Source organism: Musca vetustissima, unplaced genomic scaffold (assembly GCF_032173495.1).
Source record: "Musca vetustissima isolate MV318-11 ecotype Yass unplaced genomic scaffold, APGP_CSIRO_Mvet_v1 utg16480, whole genome shotgun sequence".
In the NCBI taxonomy this organism is placed as follows: Eukaryota; Metazoa; Arthropoda; class Insecta; order Diptera; family Muscidae; genus Musca; species Musca vetustissima.
The window spans coordinates 88,200-110,747 of NW_026889297.1; the positions used below are offsets into that span (position 1 = coordinate 88,200).

Here is a 22,548-nt window from a genome sequence, read left to right on the forward strand (position 1 = left end):
ATTATTACAGGCCAGATATGCAAATACACTGCTCTATGCACAGCGGAATTATCTTATAGTGTGATAGACATATATAGATTAATTTTGTATATATTGGATTGTTATTTGGACTACAAACGGAATATGTCAAATATAGTCCAAACAACAATGAACCATGCCTGAAAATATTCTACATAAGTGTAATAATAATGTGCTATCAGTGAATTCCCATTAGTCACATGGTGTTATTAGTGTAATAAACTAATAACACCACTCAATATGGTGTAGGGCAATGCAACAACTAAAAACATAAAAATAACATTTATAACAAATAGGTCTCCTGATACAATTTAAATTAAACGTGTGATGTATTCGTTTTTTTATTATTTTTGTTGTTGTTGTTGTATGTATATACATAACATATATCTGCAGAGAAAACAACGACAACAAAGCCATAAACACAAACAGCTGCGATTAAACTTTGTATGCGTATGAGTGTCAATTAACAATCACTAAATATGGGTGTTTAATTTAAATTTGGTGCAGTCGCTAAATCAGAAAAAAATAAAAATAAAAACATTCGAATTAAAAATTGGACGAAATAAAAACGATTGGTAAAGAAATCAATTTGCAAAAGTTTTTAAGAGATTTTTTTCAATTTGGGTTCGCGGGTTTTTTGTTGGTGTTGTTGTGAATGTCTGTACTTGGTTGGGTCGATGTTAATTTGTGGCTTGTGCGTTGAAATGATTGGTAGGGTTTCTTTTTCACGGGTAAAAGAGAGAGGACAGAGTGAAAAAAATGGGTGTGAAATAAAGAAATCTTAATTGCCAACATTAATTTGAAATCAAACAAACAAAAAAACAACCAACATATATTAAAGAACGAACAACATAATAAAACATATTGAATGGTGAATAAGTCAACTTTGTTTTGCACAATTAAATGGTAAAAGTGATTAAGTCGGAAATCGATATATAAAAGAGTTGATAGATGAAAAGACTTTTTGGTGATTCATCGACACTCGGACGAAAAGGCTGATGTTAGAACTTTGAGATTTTGTTCTTGACAGTGGGTTTGAGGTAGAATGTGAAATGTTTAATATCATATGAGAGGGCATTCATTGATAATTATGTACTATATGAAATTTTGCCTGTGTCAAAAGACCGGAATCGTATCAGATCTATCCGCATAAACTTTTGACTTTAAACATCCCTACAGCGTCAGTTTTTAGAATATTTGGAAGTCAAAAAATCTTGTCCTGTGGCATTTATATTGCGGTTTGAGAAATCCAAAATGGAAAAAGTGCAAGGACTCGAGATCAAAGGAGGATATTTTTTACAAAAATATTCCTCTTTCGATTTCACTAAAGACAAGTCATATTAAAATTGAAATTTTCCCATTTATCCTTTCGACTTAGCACATTTCACATTTTAACGGCACATTTTTTGGTTGTTATGTTCATTTAGGCATGTCGCACCAAATGTAATGTAATTAATTTTAATTAGTATGTTATTAACAACTTAATGTGGTTACATTAATAAAATGTATTGATATGAAATTCACTCATACATGTGCAAAGCGGCATGGTGCATTCCATATAAATTGGCCACAATTCTTTCACTTCATGTGTTGTTCGATTTTTTTGGTGGAACTGCTGTTTTTTTTTTTTTGGGTATTGCTTGCATATGTCACATATTGGTTTGTATAATTTTCGTTGGAAATATGAAAAACGCACATTTCATAAAGTCAATATTTTCATTGTGGCGATACAAAAAAATATTTTCTAGGAAAGTAATTGTTTAATATAATTGAATGAAAAATTAAATATGCTTTTGTAGTTTTTCAGTTTTCAGACAATAATCGGAGAATATGATTGTTCATTTAGCGATACTGGTAGGGGTTAATCGAGAAGTCGACATGCTATAAGAGTGTTGGGCACCAGCAAACTCTGGTTAAAACTGCTAGATAGTCAACTGAAGTCTCAAATTTGTCGATAACCCATATTCTTCCTGGTCCCCACTGAAGCCAAGTAAGGGCGCCAGTAAAGATGATTATCCCACAATGATATCCACAAGGTGTACATCTCCAAAGATGTGTAGAAGCCTACAGGCCCTTTATCGAAAATGGATGTTTTGATAGGCCTTTTATAAACATTTATACGAATTCAATCAACGATTAAAGCATATATATAGCTTTTATGAACGATAGAAGCCTTTTATGAACGATAGAAGCCTTTATAGGCCTTTGACCGACTACAGAAGCCTTTATAAGCCATTAATCAAGCCCTTATATGCCTTCTATCGACGAGAGGCCTTTATAGGTATTTTTATCTAATAGGCCTTTTAAACAATGGTCTATTCTTAACATTTCCTGCAAATATGTTTTTATTCTCCATTAACTCGGAATCCCATATAACAGCAACTTCGAACAGTAAATATACAGTAAAATCTTGTTATTCCGAACCTTACTTATTCGTATTTTTTTTTTTTATTTTTATACAATTCACCTTAGTATATTCTTGAACAGCGTAAAATTTGATGGCGATGTAAACATGCCCGTCTGTCTGTTGTAATCAATCTTTCCTCTAAGAGAATTGAGATAAATCGCCAACATTTTGCATAGAGTGTTTTGTCTGCAGCCGTTTAGACATTTTCGTTAACTTGGGGTTCTTCGGCGCGTTTTTTTATTGGGAATAAATTTTATCCACTAAAAATTGTAAATATAGGTAAATTTTTTCGGGTAGCCTCCATTTAAGGGCACACTCCAATTTTCGGTATGTTGGGATTCCTCAGGGCGTTTTTTCAACCGAATTAGCTAATTTTTTTTGCCTTGAGTTCTTATTGATCCACTTTTTCTAATAGACTCCATATAATGTTACCCCAAATTTTAGGTATTTTGAGGGTTTGAACGCATTTTTCAACCGAATTCCTTGTAATTTGGTATTTTGTAATCGCATCGCAACAAAGCTCTCTCCAAAAATTATTTATATTCGTCCGTAGTGGTGGTAGTCCCCATATAACCCCCTTTTTATACCCTTCACCCCACTGTGGTACAGAGTATATATCTTTGTGCGCATGTTTGTAACAGGCAAAAGAAATCGAGATAGACCCATGGTTCCTTTTAAGAATATGCATAGAATCACTTTCTGAGTTGATTTATGCATGTTATTTGGCACAAGGACGAACCCTATTGAAATTGAAGAAAATCGGTTCAGATGTACATATATATTCTCTTCCGATTTTACCTAATTGGCGCACCAAACTCTTTTTTGATTGACACAAAATTTTGCACAGCGTACTGAATTAGGTCCAGCTTGATGTCAGTGAAGTTTTGTTGATTTTATGTAAACAGTGCACCAAACACCCAAAGATTGTCTGAATGAGAACAATTTTTTTGCAACGTACTGAACTAGGTCCAGATTGATGAGGAAATAGGCTTAGATATAGCTCCGATATATAGTTTCGTGCGATTTTATATAAATGGTGCACGAAACTTCAACGGTTTGTCCGATTGAAACTACATTATGCGCTTCGTACTGAGTTGGGACCAGATAGACATATGCGAAGTTTTGTTGAAATCGGTTCAGATTTAGATATACAGTTGACTCCGCTTTACTGTAAGTCGCTTAACTGAAATATATCGGATAAGTGAAAATGATTTCCTGTACCATTATATTTCAGGTTAATCGCCCACAATTTACTCCTCATAAGTGAAACTTCGCATAACTGAAAATATCGGATAACTGAAATAGCTTTTGGAGTCAAATATTGCAATGTCCTTTCAAATCACTCCGTATTACTGACAATCATGAGAATGAAAGATAATGACAGAATATTTTGCATTGAGGAATCACATCTGTCTGAATAATATCTGTGGGCTTTCAACACCATAACAGATATTTTCTGCAATTAAAAATGTAACGTCGAAGAACGTTTAATTCGTGCGGCCAAACTTTTTAACCCATTTGGAAATTTCGCAAAAAATCTGTTCCGCATTCCTATATTTGATATACAAGTAACAAAGATGTACCAAGATATGCTACAAAATGTACCATTCATAGGGGAAATGTTAAAACGAGGTCCCATATAATTAACAAAATTTTGAGGAGATCGTCCACTTTTTACTACTCTCAGTTATTATTTAAAGCCTTCAAGATGAGACTCAAACTTGAAACAAATATTGCAAAGAAATATGTTACTTATTCACAACCCCATATTATAGACAAGTCAGCTATTAAAAAGACTTAAAACGGCTAGTATGAAACCTTTTCAAAAACATGGACCGATATTTTCCGTTTTCAATCAACAATCAATCATAAATATTATAGACCACATAATATGTGAGATTCGTTACAAGCCGGGCATTTTAATAACACGCATACAAAAGACAGTTCATAATAAAAATCCCTTTAGCTGTGAACATGTCAACCAGTTTCAATTTCAATCGTCTATTTTCATAAATTTCGAAACCTACGTATTCGATATAAAATATGAATTATTGATATTCCTTAAACTGTAAAATTGTTCGCTTATGAGAAGTTCGGATAACTGAAAATTTTTTCAGTTAATCGAACTCCGCTTAAGTGAGAACATCGGATAACTGAAACAAACTTCCAGATTTTTGTCTTTGTGCATATGTTTGTAACAGGCAAAAGGAAACGAGATAGACACATGGTTCCTTTCGAGAATATGCATAGAATCACTTTCTGAGTCGATTTACGCATGTCCGTCTTTCCGTCCGTCCGTCCGTCCGACCGTCTGTCCATGTTAAATTGTAAACAAAATACAGGTCGCATTTATGATCCGAATTGGATGAAATTTGGCATAAGTCACTTATTTGGCCCAAGGACGAACTCTGTTGAAATTGAGAAAAATCGGTTCTGGTTTAGATATAGCTCCCATATATATTTTCGTCCGATTTAATGTAAATGGTGTACCAAAGTCCCTATATATCTTTCGATTTGCACGAAATTTAGTATAGCGTAATGAATTAGGTCTAGACTAATGTGTGTCGAGTTTCCTGAAAATCAGTCCAGATTTAGATATAGCTCTCATATATATTTTCGTCCAATTTAATGTAAAGTGTGTACCAAAGTCCCTATATATCGTTCAATTTCCACAAAATTTGGCAGAGAGTAATGAATTAGGCTGATGTGTGCCAAGTTTCCTGAAAATCGGTTCAGATTTAGATTAGCTCCCATTTGGCATAACGTAATGAATTAGGTCTAGAAGGATGCGTGTTGAGTTTCCTGAATATTGGTCCAAATTTAGATATAGCTCCCATATATATTCTCGTTCGATTTCATGTAAATGGTGACCCAATGTCCTTATATATCTTTCGATTTGAACGAAATTTGGTACAGCGTAATGAATTTGTTCTAGAATGATGTGTGTTAAGTTTCCTGAAAATCGGTCCAGATTTAGATATAGCTCATATATATATTTTCGTCCGATTTAATGTAAATGGTTTATCAAAGTCTCTATATATATTTCGATTTGCACGGAATTTGGCACAGCGTACTGATTTAGATTTATATATATCACCCATATATATTTTCCTCCGATTTAATGAAAATGGTGCATCAAAGTCAATATATATCCTTCGGTTTGCCTTACTGGTTTAATTTAGGACTTTTTCACGAAAGGGGCACAAAAACAAAATATTGTTACTTGTTTTCGGGTTTTTGCTTGTTACGTCAACGATTACAAATAGGAGTTTCGAAATGTAACGCAGTTTATACGTTTTCCGAAAAAAAAGGCGAGTACAAAGATGTACTTATTATTTTAGCCATGTGTGAATATGGGCACTTCCGCAGTCACTTACACGACTTTCACAGGCAACATCAAAATTGAACTTTTTTATATTTTTTCTAGGAGTACTATCAGTGGTAAAAAAAAAATTTGGGAGCCTCCGGGTTTTAACTATTGAGATAAAAGCCACAAAAGATCGGTCACTTACGCGACTTCAAATATACATGACTTTAAACGTAATTGCTAATAATGGGAAAACTCTCCGAATTGTGGAAATATTTTCAACTTTTAATATTCTTTACATGAATAAGAGATACCAAGCATCATTATTGCACTTTTCAAAATTTGGCATATCCTTTATTTGCGAAGGATTTTTCTCGGTCACTCACGCGACATTTATAGTCTTTAAATTAGTATTTATGCTAAGAACAAGAAGAAACCAGTAAGGAAAGTAGTAAAGTCGGACGGGGCCGACTATATGATACCCTTCACCACTATGGGTATATTAAACAGGACTATTAGCATGAAATTGGATGAAATAAAATATGTGGTATTTATCTAAATGTGAATCTACCTAGATCTATCCATTACGTATGTAAATCGACTTCAAACAAATATAAATAGGTCATCCGTTGGGCTATCTCTGTACTTCTAGAAAACGCAACTACGTTATTCTATGCTCAATTTTGTACGATGTGCAAAATTTGATGTCAATCTGACTAACATGAGGAGTTTGATGTCCAATTTACTTGAAATCGGGCGAACATATATATGGAAGCTCTAACCAAATATTAAGCGATTTCAAACAAACTTGTCACAGGTTGTTATACATTTCAGAACGTTTTGTTCCTATTGGTTCTTTGGTGCGTCAATTACTTAAAATCAATGTATAATATAAGGGAGCTACATCTAAATCTCAACCGATTTTCACTAAACTTGGCACACATTATTCTGGATTAAATTCAAAACGCTATGCAACGTAAGAACTTGGTACATTATTTGGATTAAATCGGACGAAAATATATATATCATAATCTGAATCGATTTTCACGAAACTCAGCACACATCATTCCAGCATCAATTCAGTATGTTATGCCAAATTTCGTGCAAATCGAAAGATATATGGGACTTTGGTGCACATTTACATGAAATCGGACGGAACTATATATGGGAGCTATATCTAAATCTGGACCGATTTTCACGAAACTTGGCAGACATCACTCTAGGCTCAATTCAGTACGTTATGTCAAATTTCGTGCAAATCGAAAGATATATAGGGACATTGGTGCACAAGTTACATGAAATCGGACGAAGCTATATATGGGAGCTATATCTAAATCTGGACCGATTTTCACGAAACTTGGCAGACATCACTCTAGGCTCAATTCAGTACGTTATGCCAAATTTCGTGCAAATCGAAAGATATATAGGGATTTTGGTGCAAAATTTACATGAAATCGGGCGAAACTATATATGGGAGCTATATCTAAATCTTGACCGATTTTCACGAAATTTGGCAGACATCACTCTAGGCCCAATTCAGTACGTTATACCAAATTTCGTGCAAATCGAAAGATATATAGGGACTTTGGTACACCATTTACAGTATATCGGACGAAACTATATATGGCAGATTTTCACGAAATTTGGCAGACATCACTCTAGGCCCAATTCAGAACGTTATACCAAATTTCGTGCAAATCGAAAGATATATAGGGACTTTGGTGCACCAAATACATTAAATCGGACGAAAATATATATGGGAGCTATATCTAAATCTGAACCGATTTTTCCCAATTTCAATAGGGTTCGTCCTTGGGCCAAATAAGTGACCTATGCCAAATTTCATCCACATCGGATCATAAATGCGACCTGTACTTTGTTCACAAAAATACATGGACGGACAGACGAACGGACGGACATGCGTAAATCGACTCAGAAAGTGATTCTATGCATATTCTCAAAAGGAGCCATGTGTCTATCTCGTTCCCTTTTGCCTGTTACAAACATATGCACAAAGACATAATATCCTGTACCACAGTGTGGTGAAGGGTATACAAATCTGTGTCTGATGTTGTGTGTGGACTTGAGACGTCAACGTCCGCGCTAGAAAATATATCCTTAAACGCCAAAAATTGAGCCACATATTACAATAAAATATTATCTTTGGAGGATATAAATTCTAAACAGACTGATACCAGTAATAAATATTGGACTACGCTTATGGGTGACGAATGTGTCAAATCATATGCGAATCTGATTTTTTACAAAACTGAAAAATGTCTCGTATGTTTTTATCTGATGTTAAGTAAGTACTGAAATATAAAGCTCTAAAAAATGCGGAATTAATCCCCGTCGCCCTATGTTTATGCTATGGAATCCCAAAATGCTTACTTATAAACATATTACTTGGAGAATGGGGAGCAATATCAAGGCTAGATACAACAAATCACCTAAATTGTTTCAGAAATTGTAGCAGCGTGGTGGAAATTAAAAATATATACTTTCAGATAATCTTCTCGACATTACTGGAAGTAAATGACATAAAATTTGCCAGCTGCAATATGTAGTATGCATTTCGTATCTATTGTCCTTGTCGAGAAACTGAGAACTGAAGAGTAACTAGTTACTTCATTCAATGATTCAATGAACAAATTGTCTACTTGATCTTGATCCACTTTTAATAACATATGGAATTCTGAAAAAAGTTTTATATTTTGTTTCTTACGTGATTAGTCACTCGATTACCAACAAATGAACATTTTAAGCCTTTTATAGCTGGGACGCCTTGTACGCGACTAGCAAAATCAAATCCTTGATCTTAGCTGAGAGAACCAAAAACTGAACAAGAAAAGAAAAAACAACTTCATTTTTTGGACAATCTGCTATGAAGTTGTCAATGACTTACTACTACTAGTCACCACTACTGCCGACCACCACTTGGCTGGAGATTTTATGTTCAGATCAGAATTATAAATGAAAAGAAACTCAGCAAAACAAAAAAAGATAATGTTGTCTACAAAAGTTGCTGTTCATTAGGATTGCCATCTAGAGCAGTTTTGGGCGAGTTTTTAATGTTTTTTATTTCAAAAGAAAAAAAACAACAACAATTGAAATTGTCAGTTGTATTGTTTTCGTCCGTTTGTTTCTGTTACGCATAACCACTTTTTGTTGGTGGCAGTTTGGTTGTTTGGCTGGCTGCTTGCTTGATTACAGATTGTTGCCCACTTGTTGGGCCTGTGATATCCGAACTTTTGTTATATGCTACACTAGCTGAAATTCAATTTTTGATTTGAAATGTCTCCGAGCACTTGTTGTTAATTGAACAATCTTGTGCTTTTCCATAAATAACTACTACACATCAGATATGTATTCGCAAACGAATATTTTGTTGTATTTTTGTTATTGGTATTTCTTGTTTTTCATAGCTGCGTGTCCACTATGCTGCAAGTGTCCAAATCTGTGGACAAGATTTTCAATTAGTTTGTTCATAAGTAATTGTTGGAATTTTTTCCTTTATCCTCAGCTCTTTTTATAGAATAAATGAAACATGCGAGGCCTGTGCGCGGAAAGCAGAGAGAATTAAAGAAGTTAAAGTTGTTGCACGAACGAACGATCGATCTAAAATTGGTCAAAGTAAGGTTAATAATTTTTGTGTAGCTGCAATTGTTGCGTTTTCAGTATGGTTTTATGTTTAATACTCTTTTGTTACTAATGCATAAAATTCATACGTTTTCGTATTTTTATATTTGAAGCTTAATTTTAAGCCATAACTATTTGGGGCATAAATTGTATATTAATAGATTAGAAATAATATTTAATAGATTTAATTCGATTTTCGTTTGTTCAACTGTAAAAGTCAGATTTTGTTATTGTAAAATAATCTAATTTTATCTCGGATTTGGTGTATTTTAATAGTCTTAACAGCCCTAAACCGACGACTACCAGAAGATAAGTATATATTCTTAATTTGCGTTTATGTCGTCATAGCAATGTCCAACTTTCCCGAAATCCCGATTGAGTTCGAAATATTTAAGACAGACCATTTAAATTTTCTCTAAATAAGATAACTTCTAGAATTTAAATTTAAAAAAAAAAGTGAAAAAACGCATTACCACAGTTACTTCTTCCAAACTTAAATCAAGCTACCCCACAAAATGATCAACAAAGGGTCAATATTTTCAAAACTTGTAAATCTCATATGAAGCGAACGCAATAGCCAATTTCATCCAAACTTTGCACAACGCAATATTTTTACCAATCCTATCGGTCCTCTTCTTCTGGTACCTCTCATATAAAGTGTCAACATATTGAATATTCCTTAATCTAATATAAAGCGAATGGAATGTCCGATTTGGTCCAAGCTGTGCACATAGTAATATTTCTTTCAAACTCCTTCTGGTACCTCCTCCACAAAATGGTCTTAATTTTGCTGAAAATTAATTGGGAACAGACCATCGGATTTGAACCAAACCTTGACATCCTAATATTTTAACTTAACCTGTATAATGCAAGATGGGACTTATCGGTCCACTCCTTCTAGCTCCTCCCCTACAAAGGGTGAATATTTTGAAAGCTTTTAAATCTCATATGCTCATATCCATCAAGAACCGTATATATGCCTCCCCAATCTATTTTTATACCCTCCACCATAGTATGGAGGGTATATTAATTTTGTTTTTCCGTTTGTAACTCATCGAAATAATCATTCCCGACCCTATAAAGTATATATATTCTTGATCAGCGTAAAATTCTATGGCGATATAGCCATGTCCGTCTGTCTGTCTGTCTGTTGTAATCACTCTAGCGTCTAAACGAATGGAGATAGATCGCCAAAATTCTTTTGTCTACAGGCAGGTCAAGTTCGAAGATGGGCTTTATCGGTCCACGTTTAGGCATAGCTCCCATATAAGGGCACCCCCAAATTTTCGGTATTTTGGGTAGCCCCCATATAACGGCACCTCCTAATTCGCAGTATTTTGGGGGTTTTGCTCGTATTTTTCCGCCGAATTAGCTGTAATTTAGTATTTTGAGTTCTTAATAGGTACAAAATATCTCCACAAAAAATTATGAATATAGGTCCATATTTTCGGATAGCCCCCATATAAGGGTACCCCCAATTTTCGGTATTTTTGGGTTCTTGAGCGCGTTTATGAACCGAATTCGCTGCAATTTGATATTTTGTAGTCGTATATGGTAACAAATCTCCCTACCAAAAATTATTAATATTCGCCCCCATTTTGGGGTAGTCCCCATATAACCCCCTTTTTTATATTAAAAAAGTTATCTGATTTGTTCCGCGATTTGAATTTGGTTCTAAGACTCTGTAGTAATCATTTCACCTGCGGAGGATAGCTAGATTAAAAATTAGAACGTAAGGTTCGATAATGAACTATAGCCGCATTTAGATCTAGTCCCTGTGTGGAGGTTCCAGAAGGAGTCAATCGATATTCCCCATCTTAGAATTTGAACGAGGTTTGGAATGGGCAATATAATAAGATGGGCAAGGTTTGGATGAAATCTAAATTTTCTGAAACGGATGGGGTCTAGAACCAATATTTCGAAAGGGCACATTTTCACCGTGTTAATATGTTTACACCCTCATTAGCCAAAGGCTGAGGGTATATTTATCCATTAAAATTTTCTGAAATTTGTATTATGGTTTACATAATCCACTTTTTGGTATGTTCCCTATATTTTAATTTCTAGGGCTTCAACTAGCTCGTCCGAAAACAGGGAAATTTCGGCTTCAAAATTTTATTTCCAATGGTTCTTAGCATTTTATTTCCAATGGCTCTTAGCATTTTGTAGAAAATAGTATGAAAACGGAAAAGCTCTCAATTTGTGAACGAATTTCCGTTATAAATCCTATTCAATAGCTAACGATGGTGTAGGATAACGCGAGAAAAAAATATTTTGTGGTTCTCAGTGGGCCCCCCGAAGTGAAATCCTGGCTACGTCCCTGATTGTTGGTAGGGAAACGCACTTAAAACACTATATTATCGAAAATGTTGGAGGATACCTTTTTATGGTGGCTACCTAAATATTGATAATTTTAGGCAGGAAGATTTGGCACCCAATTAAAACTCAACATACCAAATTAAATCCAAAGCGATCGAAAAACTTTTCCCAAATCCTGAAAATCCGAATATTTTGGAAGTACCGTTATATGGGCGCTACCCCAAATAGTAGATATTATTGATAAATTTTAGTAGAAAACTTTCAAATAAGAATCCTACAAACCATTTCGGTTAAAAAAATACGTGCCCAAAATACCGAAATGTCGAGGGTACCTTTATATGGGGGCTGCAAGAAATATTTAGTGTGGAGTTTTGGTACCCAATAAGAACATGAAGTGCCAATTTACAGCGACTTCTGTTGAAAAACATGCAGAAAACCCCTAATATTCCGGAATTTTGTGTACCTTTATATGGGGGCTATCCGAAAAAATGGACCAATAATGATAATCTTTAGTGTGGAGATTTGGTACCCAATAAGAACCCAATGTACCAAATTACACCGAAAATATGGTGGTACTGTTATATGCCTAAACCTGTACCCATTAAGTCTGCAAAATTTCAGGTCTATTTGGCTTGACACTTCGATGTGTTGTTTATATGAAATTAAAAATAATTTTGTATAAAAGACCAAATATATATATATATATATATATATATATAGAAACTATAACTAAATCAGATCCGATTTGTACAAAACTTCACATACATCAATTTGTACTTAACTCAGAACGCTGTGCAAATGTTTGTCTCAATTGTGACTTGTATTGAGGAATCGGACTAATCAATATATGATAGCTACATATAAATCTGTATCATCTCTGGTTGAATAGGCTTCCTCCTTGGACCAAATAAGTGGCCTGTGTCAAATTTCATCCAATTCATATCATAAATACTATCCGTACTTTGTTCACAGGAATACATGCACAAACGGACGAGCAGACTGACATGCATAAAATGACTCAGAATTTGATTCTATGCATATCCTCAAAACTAACCATGGGTCTATCTCGTTTCCTTTTCCATGTTGCAAACATACACTGGTGGCCAAAACTAAAGCAACTGAAACTGCAATGTGAATAAATGACCTGTAACATTTTTTAAAATTAAAGTAATAGGGAAAGTTTTTCGATTTGAAGAAATCGATTTTTTAGTTTTATTTATTATGAAACTATAACTTCTCAAGAACGTCTCTTTAAAATTTCAAGTGAAAATCTTAACTTCAGATATTGCCGATTTATTATGTCAGCATCAAGCGACGACGACAAGAGTGATTCTCTAACTTTAAACCTATTTTTTCAAAACAGTGTTTTTACGAATAGGTTCCAAATTTTAGTACGTTATTATGGACCTACATAGCTATCGTATGAACTAGGATAAATGTAATTGGTCAATTTTCTTTTTATTTTCCACCTTGGTTTTTGGTCGGAAATATGCGATTCTGCAAAAAAAAAAAAAAATATTTCGTGATATTTGCATGCTTTCTAACCCTGACATATTTGCCAAACTTTTTTTTTTTAATTTTTACGCCATAAAATAAAAAAATTATCACTTTAGGTTTTAGTTGATTTGACCCTCGGAATATTGACCGATCATCATCTAAACCTTCCGCTCTAAGTATTTGGTCAGATCCCTTCACCTTGTGAAATATGTGATGTTCTGCATATAATAATTGCCTCTAGAGCGACTAGAAAATCTGACAAAATTAAAGTTTTCGATTCATTGCACCCCCTGAATGAAATCTCAACTTCACCGAAAACTATAGGCGTCGCCCTTGACCATAATCAGAACATCATGTGCAATTTCAAAGCATTCAGCTCGACGTTTCCGTCCTCTAATGGAGTAATAGTACTACTATGCACATAGTCACATTTACCTAAATACATATAACTCCCACATCAGAGTACATACAGCCATATAATTGGTATCAATGTGAAGGTCAACAACTCCTCTTGGATATACTATCAACCGAGCATAATAAAAATTTTGTAACTTTTCACACAAAAGTCAGGGTCCATTTGACCTAAATACTGGCCGATATTTATCAAAACAGGCATGCTTATTATTCGTGGTGTTCAAGCCATAATTGTGTCCTCTGGAGCGAGCAGAAAAAATGACAAAAAAGTGTAGGTCCATTTCATCCCCTAATCTTTTCAAAACAATAAGGGTCTTCATTGGCCAGAACCCATCCTACATGCAAAATTTGGTGAAGATTGGTCCATATCTGTGGCCTGTATCGTGTTTACAAATTATAATGGACAGACGGGCGGACGGACACACATGTCTAGATCGACTCAGCTAGTCGAGATATGACGATCCGTGTACTTAAAGGTGGGTCTAGGACCAATATTTCGCGGCGTTACAAACTATTTGGTCTGCACAAAGCTATAATACCCTAACAACATAGTTGTGTAGGGTATAAAAAACAGTAAGGAAAGTATTAATGTCGGACGGGGCCGACTATATGATACCCTTTACCACTTTGGCTATATTCAAGAGATGCATCCTAACAGACCTCGCATTTTTGAAAGACCATTGACATGAAAGTGGACTACTTTAAATATATCATCTTTGTCTATATGTGAACCGACTTAACCGAACGATTAATAACCGGGTACATTTGTAAATTTTTATTAAGTTTTTTTTCGTTTATAATTCATCGAAATAATCACTTCCAAAGGGGGTTCTTGAGCATGCTTTTCAACCGAATTCGGTGAAATTTGATACAATGGATTCTTCTTTGGTACATCAACACACACACATGTTCTCGGTAAGCTATGCCAAAGTACATGTAATTGGGGACGATTTCGATTCGTTTAGAAGATTGTGTAAATCGATTTTAATCAAAATATTCATGAGGCTACAATACAGAGTGCTGTTGAAGATATAGTCTACAGTTCATCACCATCATCAGTTCACTGTTTAGTGCATCCTTTAATTCTTTGGTGCACAATTTGCTAAAAATCGGACGAAAATGTATATGGGAGCTATATCTAAATCTGAACCGATTTCAATGAAACTTGGCACACGTTAGGGTACACCAACTTCAGTACGTTGTGCAAAATTTTGTGCCAATCGAACTGAATCTTATGGGAGATATATATCTAAATCTGAACCGATTTTTTCCATTTTCAATAGGGTTCGTCCGTGCCCCAAATAAATGAACTGTGCCAAATTTCATCCAATTCGGATAATAAATGCGACCCCCACTTTTTTTACAATTTAATGGACATGGACAGACGGACATGCATAAATCGATTCAGAAAGTTATTCTATGCATATTCTCAAAGGGAACCATGAGTCTATCTCTTTCCTTTTGCCTGTTACAAACATATGCACAAAGACATAATACCCTGTACCACAGTGTGGTAAATGATATAAATATTAATTTTCGAACGAAGTTAATAATCCTGGTTCATATCGGAGCCTTATATGTTATCATTCTAATGGAATTTTGTAATTCGGATGATCCAGTAATAGGCAAGCATGATTTTTCTTTAAGTACAATTTTCATTATTTACATTTAGTTTCTTCTTTAATAATCAAATACATGTATGCAAAGTTACAAGTCTTTATTGAAAATTGTCGAAATTTGAAATCGAGAATGGGTGGGGTCCACTTAAGCATAATCCCCATATAATGGTACCTTTTATTTATCTATCACAAGTAGATTAGAAGATGAATTACTTAAAAGAGTTGCTGAGTAGTTTAGCATTCGCTGATACCTTTGGGTATGTAACCATACAATAATAATAGTCCAAAAAATCGGAATTGAAAGGAACGCGGTTGTTAAAACGCGGTTGTGATCTTTTAAATAAAAAACTTCGCATAACTTTTTTATATGAAATCGGATGGAGTTATAGACCACGCCATAACGTAAGACGAAGATTTTAAAAAGTATTTCAAATTGTAATTATGACAAGGTCTGTAATTTGCTAATTTCGAACAGGCGTTACATGATTTGGTTATTTTTCGATTTGTAGCCATTGCTTAGGTCGTAGCGACTCAGGTCAGTTAATGGAATGAAATCTAAGCTCAATCATCTAATGTATGATTCAAGATCGGAAATATGTACAGTGTCCTGTCGAATGGGAGAGCTTGCTCTCAATTTTCTTCCTTTATAGGTGCGTCAATCATGTAGAGAATGAAAAATATATTACTTCTAGCAGTAGGCATATTCTGTAACTTTTTAACAACATTCGACATTGTTTATTTTACAACAATTTCATTTGTTTGTTTTGTTGTTTTTACAATAACAAAAGAAAATTAAACAATATCGAATGTTGTTAAAAGTTACAGAATAGGCCTACAGGACTGGGAACCGAGAACTGGGAACCGTTGAACGTTCCTCTTATTTATTTTGACGTAGTTTTGATTCCTGAATTCGATTCAGGATGCATCGAAACAGACTGTCAAATTCAATGCAACGTCGCATAACAATGTACTTAAACTCATAGACAAATACAGTTCGAAAGGTTTCTTCAAATTAATTTTCAAATATTTATTACTACTTTTATAAAAACACAAATATATACTGTTCAAAACTATCCTATTTGAGAATAAATGGTAATTAAATAAAAAAATATATAAAATCCAATTCAGCACACGCATAAAAATATTGACATAAAATTCTCTACATGTAACGGACATAAGAACAAACATGAAATTGTCAAAAATGTCTGTCAATCTGCATTCAGAAGAGAAAAAAAAACAAGAAATACCATTTCTGTATTCCAACAAAAAATCTCCGATATTTGTTGGCATTATTCTGAAAAATGTAACAGAAAACAATTCACAAAATAAAATATAACAACAAAATTTAAAACAACAAAATTTAAAACTCAACAAGAAACCCCAAACCCCCTGAGACCAATCAATTTTCTCAAAGTGTTGTTATACCCTTCACCACACTGTGGTACAGGGTATTATGTCTTTGTGCATATGTTTGTAACAGGCACAAGGAAACGAGATAGACACATGGTTCCTTTTGAGAATATGCATAGAATCACTTTCTAAGTCGATTTATGCATGTCCGTCCGTCCGTCTGTCCATGTATTTTTGTGAGCAAAGTACAGGTCGCATTTATGATCCGAATTGGATGAAATTTGGCACAGCTCATTTGTTTGGCCCAAGGACGAACCCTATTGAAATTGGGAAAAACCGGTTCAGATTTAGATATAGCTCCCATATATATATTTAACCGATTTAATGTAAACGGTCCCTATATATCTTTCGATTTGCACGAAATTTGGTACAGCCTAATCATTAAGGTCTAGAATGATGTCTGCCAAGTTTCGCGAAAATCGGTCAAGATTTAGATATAGCTCCCATATATAGTTTCGTCCGATTTCATGTAAATGGTGCCCCAAAGTCCATATATATCTTTCGATTTGCACGAAATTTGGCATAACGTATTGAATTAAGCCTAGAGTGATGTCTGCCAAGTTTCGAGAAAATCGGTCCTAATTTAGATATAGCTCCCATATATAGTTTCGTTCGATTTTATGTAAATGGTGCACCAAAATCCCTATATATCTTTCGATTTGCACGAAATTTGGCATAACGTACTGACTTGAGCCTAGAATGATGTCTGCCAAGTTTCGTGAAAATCGGTCCAGATTTAGATATAGCTCCCATATATACTTTCGTCCGATTTCATGTAAATGGTGCCCCAAAGTCCCTATATATCTTTCGATTTGCACGAAATTTGGCATAACGTATTGAATTAAGCCTAGAGTGATGTCTGCCAAGTTTCGAGAATATCGGTCCAGATTTAGATATAGCTCCCATATATAGTTTCGCCCGATTTCATGTAAATGGTGCACCAAAGTTCCTATATATCCTTCGATTTGCACGAAATTTGGCGTAACGTACTGAATTGAGCCTAGAGTGATGTCTGCCAAGTTTCGAGAAAATCGGTCCAGATTTAGATGTAGCTCCCATATATAGTTTCGTCCGATTTTATGTAAATGGTGCACCAAAGTCCGAATATATCCTTCGATTCGCACTAAATTTGGCACAACGTACTGAATTGGGCCTAGAGTGATGTCTGTCTTGTTTGGTGAAAATCGGTTCTGATTTAGATATAACACCCATATATAGTTTCGTCCGATTTCATGTAAATGGTGCACCAAAGTCCCTATATATCCATCGATTTGCAGGAAATTTGGCATAACGTACTGAATTGGGCCTAGAGTGATATCTGTCTTGTTTGGTGAAAATCGGTTCTGATTTAGATATAACTCCCATATATAGTTTCGTCCGATTTCATGTAAATGGTGCACCAAAGTCCCTATATATCCTTCCATTTGCAGGAAATTTGGCATGACGTACTGAATTGAGCCTACAGTGATGTCTACCAAGTTTCGTGAAAATCGGCCTAGATTTAGATATAGCTCCTTTTATTACAGATTGATTTTAAGTAAATGAAGCACCAAGGAACCAATAGGAACAAAACGTTCTGAAATTAGTATGAAATAACTTGTGACAAGTTTGTTTGAAATCGCTTAATATTTTGATAAAGCTTCCATATATATTTTCGCTTGATTTCAAGTAAATTGGGCATCAAACTGCACATGTTAGTCAGATTGACATCAAATTTTGCACAACTTACAAAATTGAGCATAGAATTACGTAGTTGCGTTTTCTAGAAGTACAGATATAGCCCAACGGATGACCTATTTATATTTGTTTGAAGTCGATTTACATAGTTTTGTCCCATTGTAACAAACGAATGACATGTTAATGGATAGATCTAGGTAGATTCACATTTAGATAAATATCACATATTTTATTTTATCCAATTTCATGTTAATAGTCCTGTTTAATATACCCATAGTGGTGAAGGGTATCATATAGTCGGCCCCGTCCGACTTTACTACTTTCCTTACTGTTTTTTTAAGTTTTTGGTTGGCGTAGATTTTAAATTTGAAAGGTGTAAATGAACTGTGAGATTTGTTAACAGACCAATTTACATAATAAACAAAAAGAACAGCCACAACAGCAACAACAATAAAATATTCAAATCTTGCCTGCAGTCTTTAGAACCATACGCCTGTCTATCTGGCAATCCATCCAGTCAGTCAGCCAGCCAACCAACCAGCCATTCATCTATCCATTCGCTTATCTATCGGTGGTTTGGTGCGTTTAGCTATCTATTCTGCATAAATGGCGAATATAATTCAAATATGACGACGACTATAAATAAATATGTCATTTGTATGTCAAAAACATGTTAACGGACATAATCGGATCAAGACATTGACATAATGTGGGATTGTAACGGTGAAAAATTGAGCCTTTTATATTTAATCTTCGTTATTTGTAGTTGTAAATTGAGGTTCTTGGCTGGCAATTAGAACAATAAAAGACCATTCGAAATTCCTGACAAGTTTCGCTAGACAAGTAACAGTTATTGTTGTCAGGCGTTATGTGAATTGCATGGAACAAAATATTTGAAGAGTTGGTTTTTATTGGCTTCATTTTTGGAAAGATAAACCAAAGGCACTTATAATTATAAATTTTGTAGGCGTGTATTTAAAAAAAACATATTTAAGATCTACCTTTATGTGATTTAAAAAAAGACTATTTTTTCAAGCCCTACTACAATATGTATTGTTATACCCTCCACCATAGTAGGGAATATTAAATTCAACCACAGGAAGAAGTGTATTAAAGTGGTTTGTGTATTAGGATATAAAAACAAATTTCAGTATTGGAACGCTTTTTTGGGTAACCTCCATAAAATGGTATTTTGGTAACTTTAGGAACGTTTTTCAACCGAAATGACTTTAACCCTTATTATTCGGAATTTTGAGGACCTTGGGCACATTTTTCAAGATTGGTGGTTGTAGAGTAAAGTTCATTTTTGTAGAAGATTTTCTACACACGATTAAGTTTGGACATAGCCTCACATGTAAAAGTTTCGTACAACATACAATCAGACTATTTACAATGACATATTAGCCATATGAAGTTTCCGAACTTTTTAATAAATTTTGAATGCAAATGCGTTTTTATACCCCTCCACCACTGTATGGAGGGTATATTAAGTTGCTTTTTACTTTGTAGCTCATGGAAATAATCATTTCTGATTACCGTGAAATTCTATGACGATTAAAGCATTTCCGTCTGTCTGTTGTAATCACTTTTCCTAAACTAAAAATTCTAAATATATATGGTAGCCCCATAGAAAGGTACCCACATTTTTTGGTATTTTAGTATTTTTGGTGCCTTTTTCAATTAGGCAATTAGCGTTCTTATTGAGTACCAAATATCTACACTAAAAATTATAAATATAGATCCTGCGTATTAAATTAGGTTCAGTTTAATGTCTGTGAAGTTTTGTTGAAATCGGTTCATATTTGGATATAGCTCCCATATGTATATAGTTTTGTCCGATTTTAGGTACATGGTCCACCAAACTCCCAAATTTGTCCGATTGAGCCAATATTTGGTATAACGTGTGGAGAATAGAGAATTGGCATAACGTATGCGAAGTTTTGTTGAAATCGGTTCGGATTCAGATATATCTCCCATATATAGTTTCGTTCGATTTTATGTAAATGATGTGCAAAATTCCCAATATTTGTCCAACTGAGACAAACTTTTACACAGCATACTGAATTAAATCCTGTTTGAAGTCCGTGAAGTTTTGTTGAAATCGGTTTAGATATAGATATAGCTCCCATATATAGTTTCGTCCGATTTTATGTAAAATTTGTCCGATTGGCACAGCGTACAGTTTGATGTCTGTGAAGTTTTATTGACACCGGCTCAGATTTGGATATAACTCCGATTTAATGTTAATGGTGTACCATATATCCTGTTCCATTTGCACGATATTATGTTTAGCATATTGAATCAAGTGTAGAATTACGAATTTTAAGTTTTGTTGAAATCAGTTCAGATTTAGATATATATATTTTCGTCAAATTTCATGCAAATGGTGGCCGAGGAGTTGATGCTTGTTCGCGTTATATAAAATATTGCAGAGAGTATTAGATTGCAAATTATAGAAATCGGTTCAGGTTCAGATATAACTTTTCATCCGATATAATCTAAATGGTGTATCAAATAACTAAAATTTTTCTGATTGGGACGAATTTCTGAAAAGCGAGTATTGGATTTTGTAAAATATGGAAAGTTATCATATAGTAGGCCCGTTCGACTTTTCAACTTTCCTTACTGGTTGATATTTAAATTGTTAACTGATTTGTTCCAGGTTTAGGTCTAGCTCCCATATAATGATATCTACTTATTGATGAATCTGATATTACATCTAATATTTTTTAACAGCTTTAGCTTAAAAATTAACTTTTATGAGGAATGTTATCGTTAAGTATAAATAATATTTGTAACTAGTGCGTTATAACCAAATTAAAAAAAAATTAAAAATGAAAACTAAAATTGGGAACCGAATAAATAGTTCGCTAAAAGAGAAAATTGTGTATGAAAAAATGTATTAAAACTTCGGGACCAGGAAATGTGTTCGCTTTAAACAAAGTTCCTTATAATAGGTGTTCGTTATGAGCGTACTCGGCTGGTATTTATACCCTACACAACTATGTTGTCAGGGTATTATAGCTTTGTGCAGCCCCAAAAGTTTGTAACGCCGCGAAATATTGGTCCTAGACCCACCTTTAAGTATACCGATCATATCTCGACTAGCTGAGTCGAGCTGAGAATAAGCATGCCTGTTTTGATAAAGATAGGTCAATATTAAGCGGGTCAAATGGACCCTGACTTTTGTGAGAAAAATTACAAAATTTGTATTCTATGGCGTATATATTTAAACCTGAAGGACATTGTCTTAAATTATACCAAAATATTTTCCAGAATCAAAGATAAATTAAGTAATAATAGAATTAAACTGATTAAAAGCAGAAAAGTAAATCAAATGTTTACTTACAAATTGTGGCGCATATTCCATCATCTCCTTTTGTATTTCGCCACCATCATCTTCGTCTGGGACATGTATCGGCTGCAATTGCACCGTTATAGACTGGCTTGTAACGACCACAGCGATTAACAGCAGGCAATTGAACCACTTACGTGGTATCTGCAAATGTGAACAATAAAATAAAGAGAAATTAAAGGCAATTTGTAAATAATTCGATACGAGCAACATAATCACGAATGGCCGATTCCAAAAGCGGCAAACACGACGACACAACGGTAACATATTTTCAAAATCAAATTAACACCTGAGGCATTTAATTTTTTGGCGAAATATAAATTTTAAAATTTTGTGAAATTAGTGTTCAAGAGTTGAAATATTTTAAGGCATTATACCCATTACTAAATAAATATTGATGCAATGATGGGATATTATTTTAGATCGAACAAAAACTTGTATGCCTATACCCATTGGTAATTATACAGAGATTCGCATCAAAATAGACGGTTTCAATAAATTCGTTAAAGGTTATAAGGAACTGATCTATCCGGCATTTTCTTTATTTGCCTAACAGTTCCTTTCCATTTACGTTTTTTGTTTCATTCTCTTAAACAATTTTCCAGTAATATATATTCAGTTAAATTGCTGAAATAAAATATAGTTTCATTTATCGAACAGCTGCTGAGTTTTGCCAAATCCTAATACTGATGCTTGTATATTTTTGACAGTTGTCAGGCTGTGTGGTGTTGGTAGTGCCGGTTGTTGCCTCGTTAGAAATAAGCCAATAAATTAATATGGATTGCCCACAATTCGTAAATATACTAAATATGCGTAATGTAACGCAACTCTGTGAACAAATTGCTTATGTAGAAATACCAGGTAATAATGAACATACAAACAGACA

General features: G+C 34.2%; 1 protein-coding gene across 1 annotated transcript in view; it reads right to left on the bottom strand.

Moving 5' to 3' along the window:
• LOC133336987 (uncharacterized) overlaps positions 1-21,806 on the bottom strand; it is a gene marked incomplete at its 5' end in the record, with an annotated part of 34,840 nt that extends 13,034 nt beyond the window's left edge. The window contains one exon of the mRNA XM_061545251.1: positions 21,657-21,806. Within this exon, the coding sequence (XP_061401235.1) occupies positions 21,657-21,806 (150 nt within the window). The remainder of the gene's footprint in view (positions 1-21,656) is intronic.
• Between the last annotated feature and the right edge of the window lie 742 nt (positions 21,807-22,548).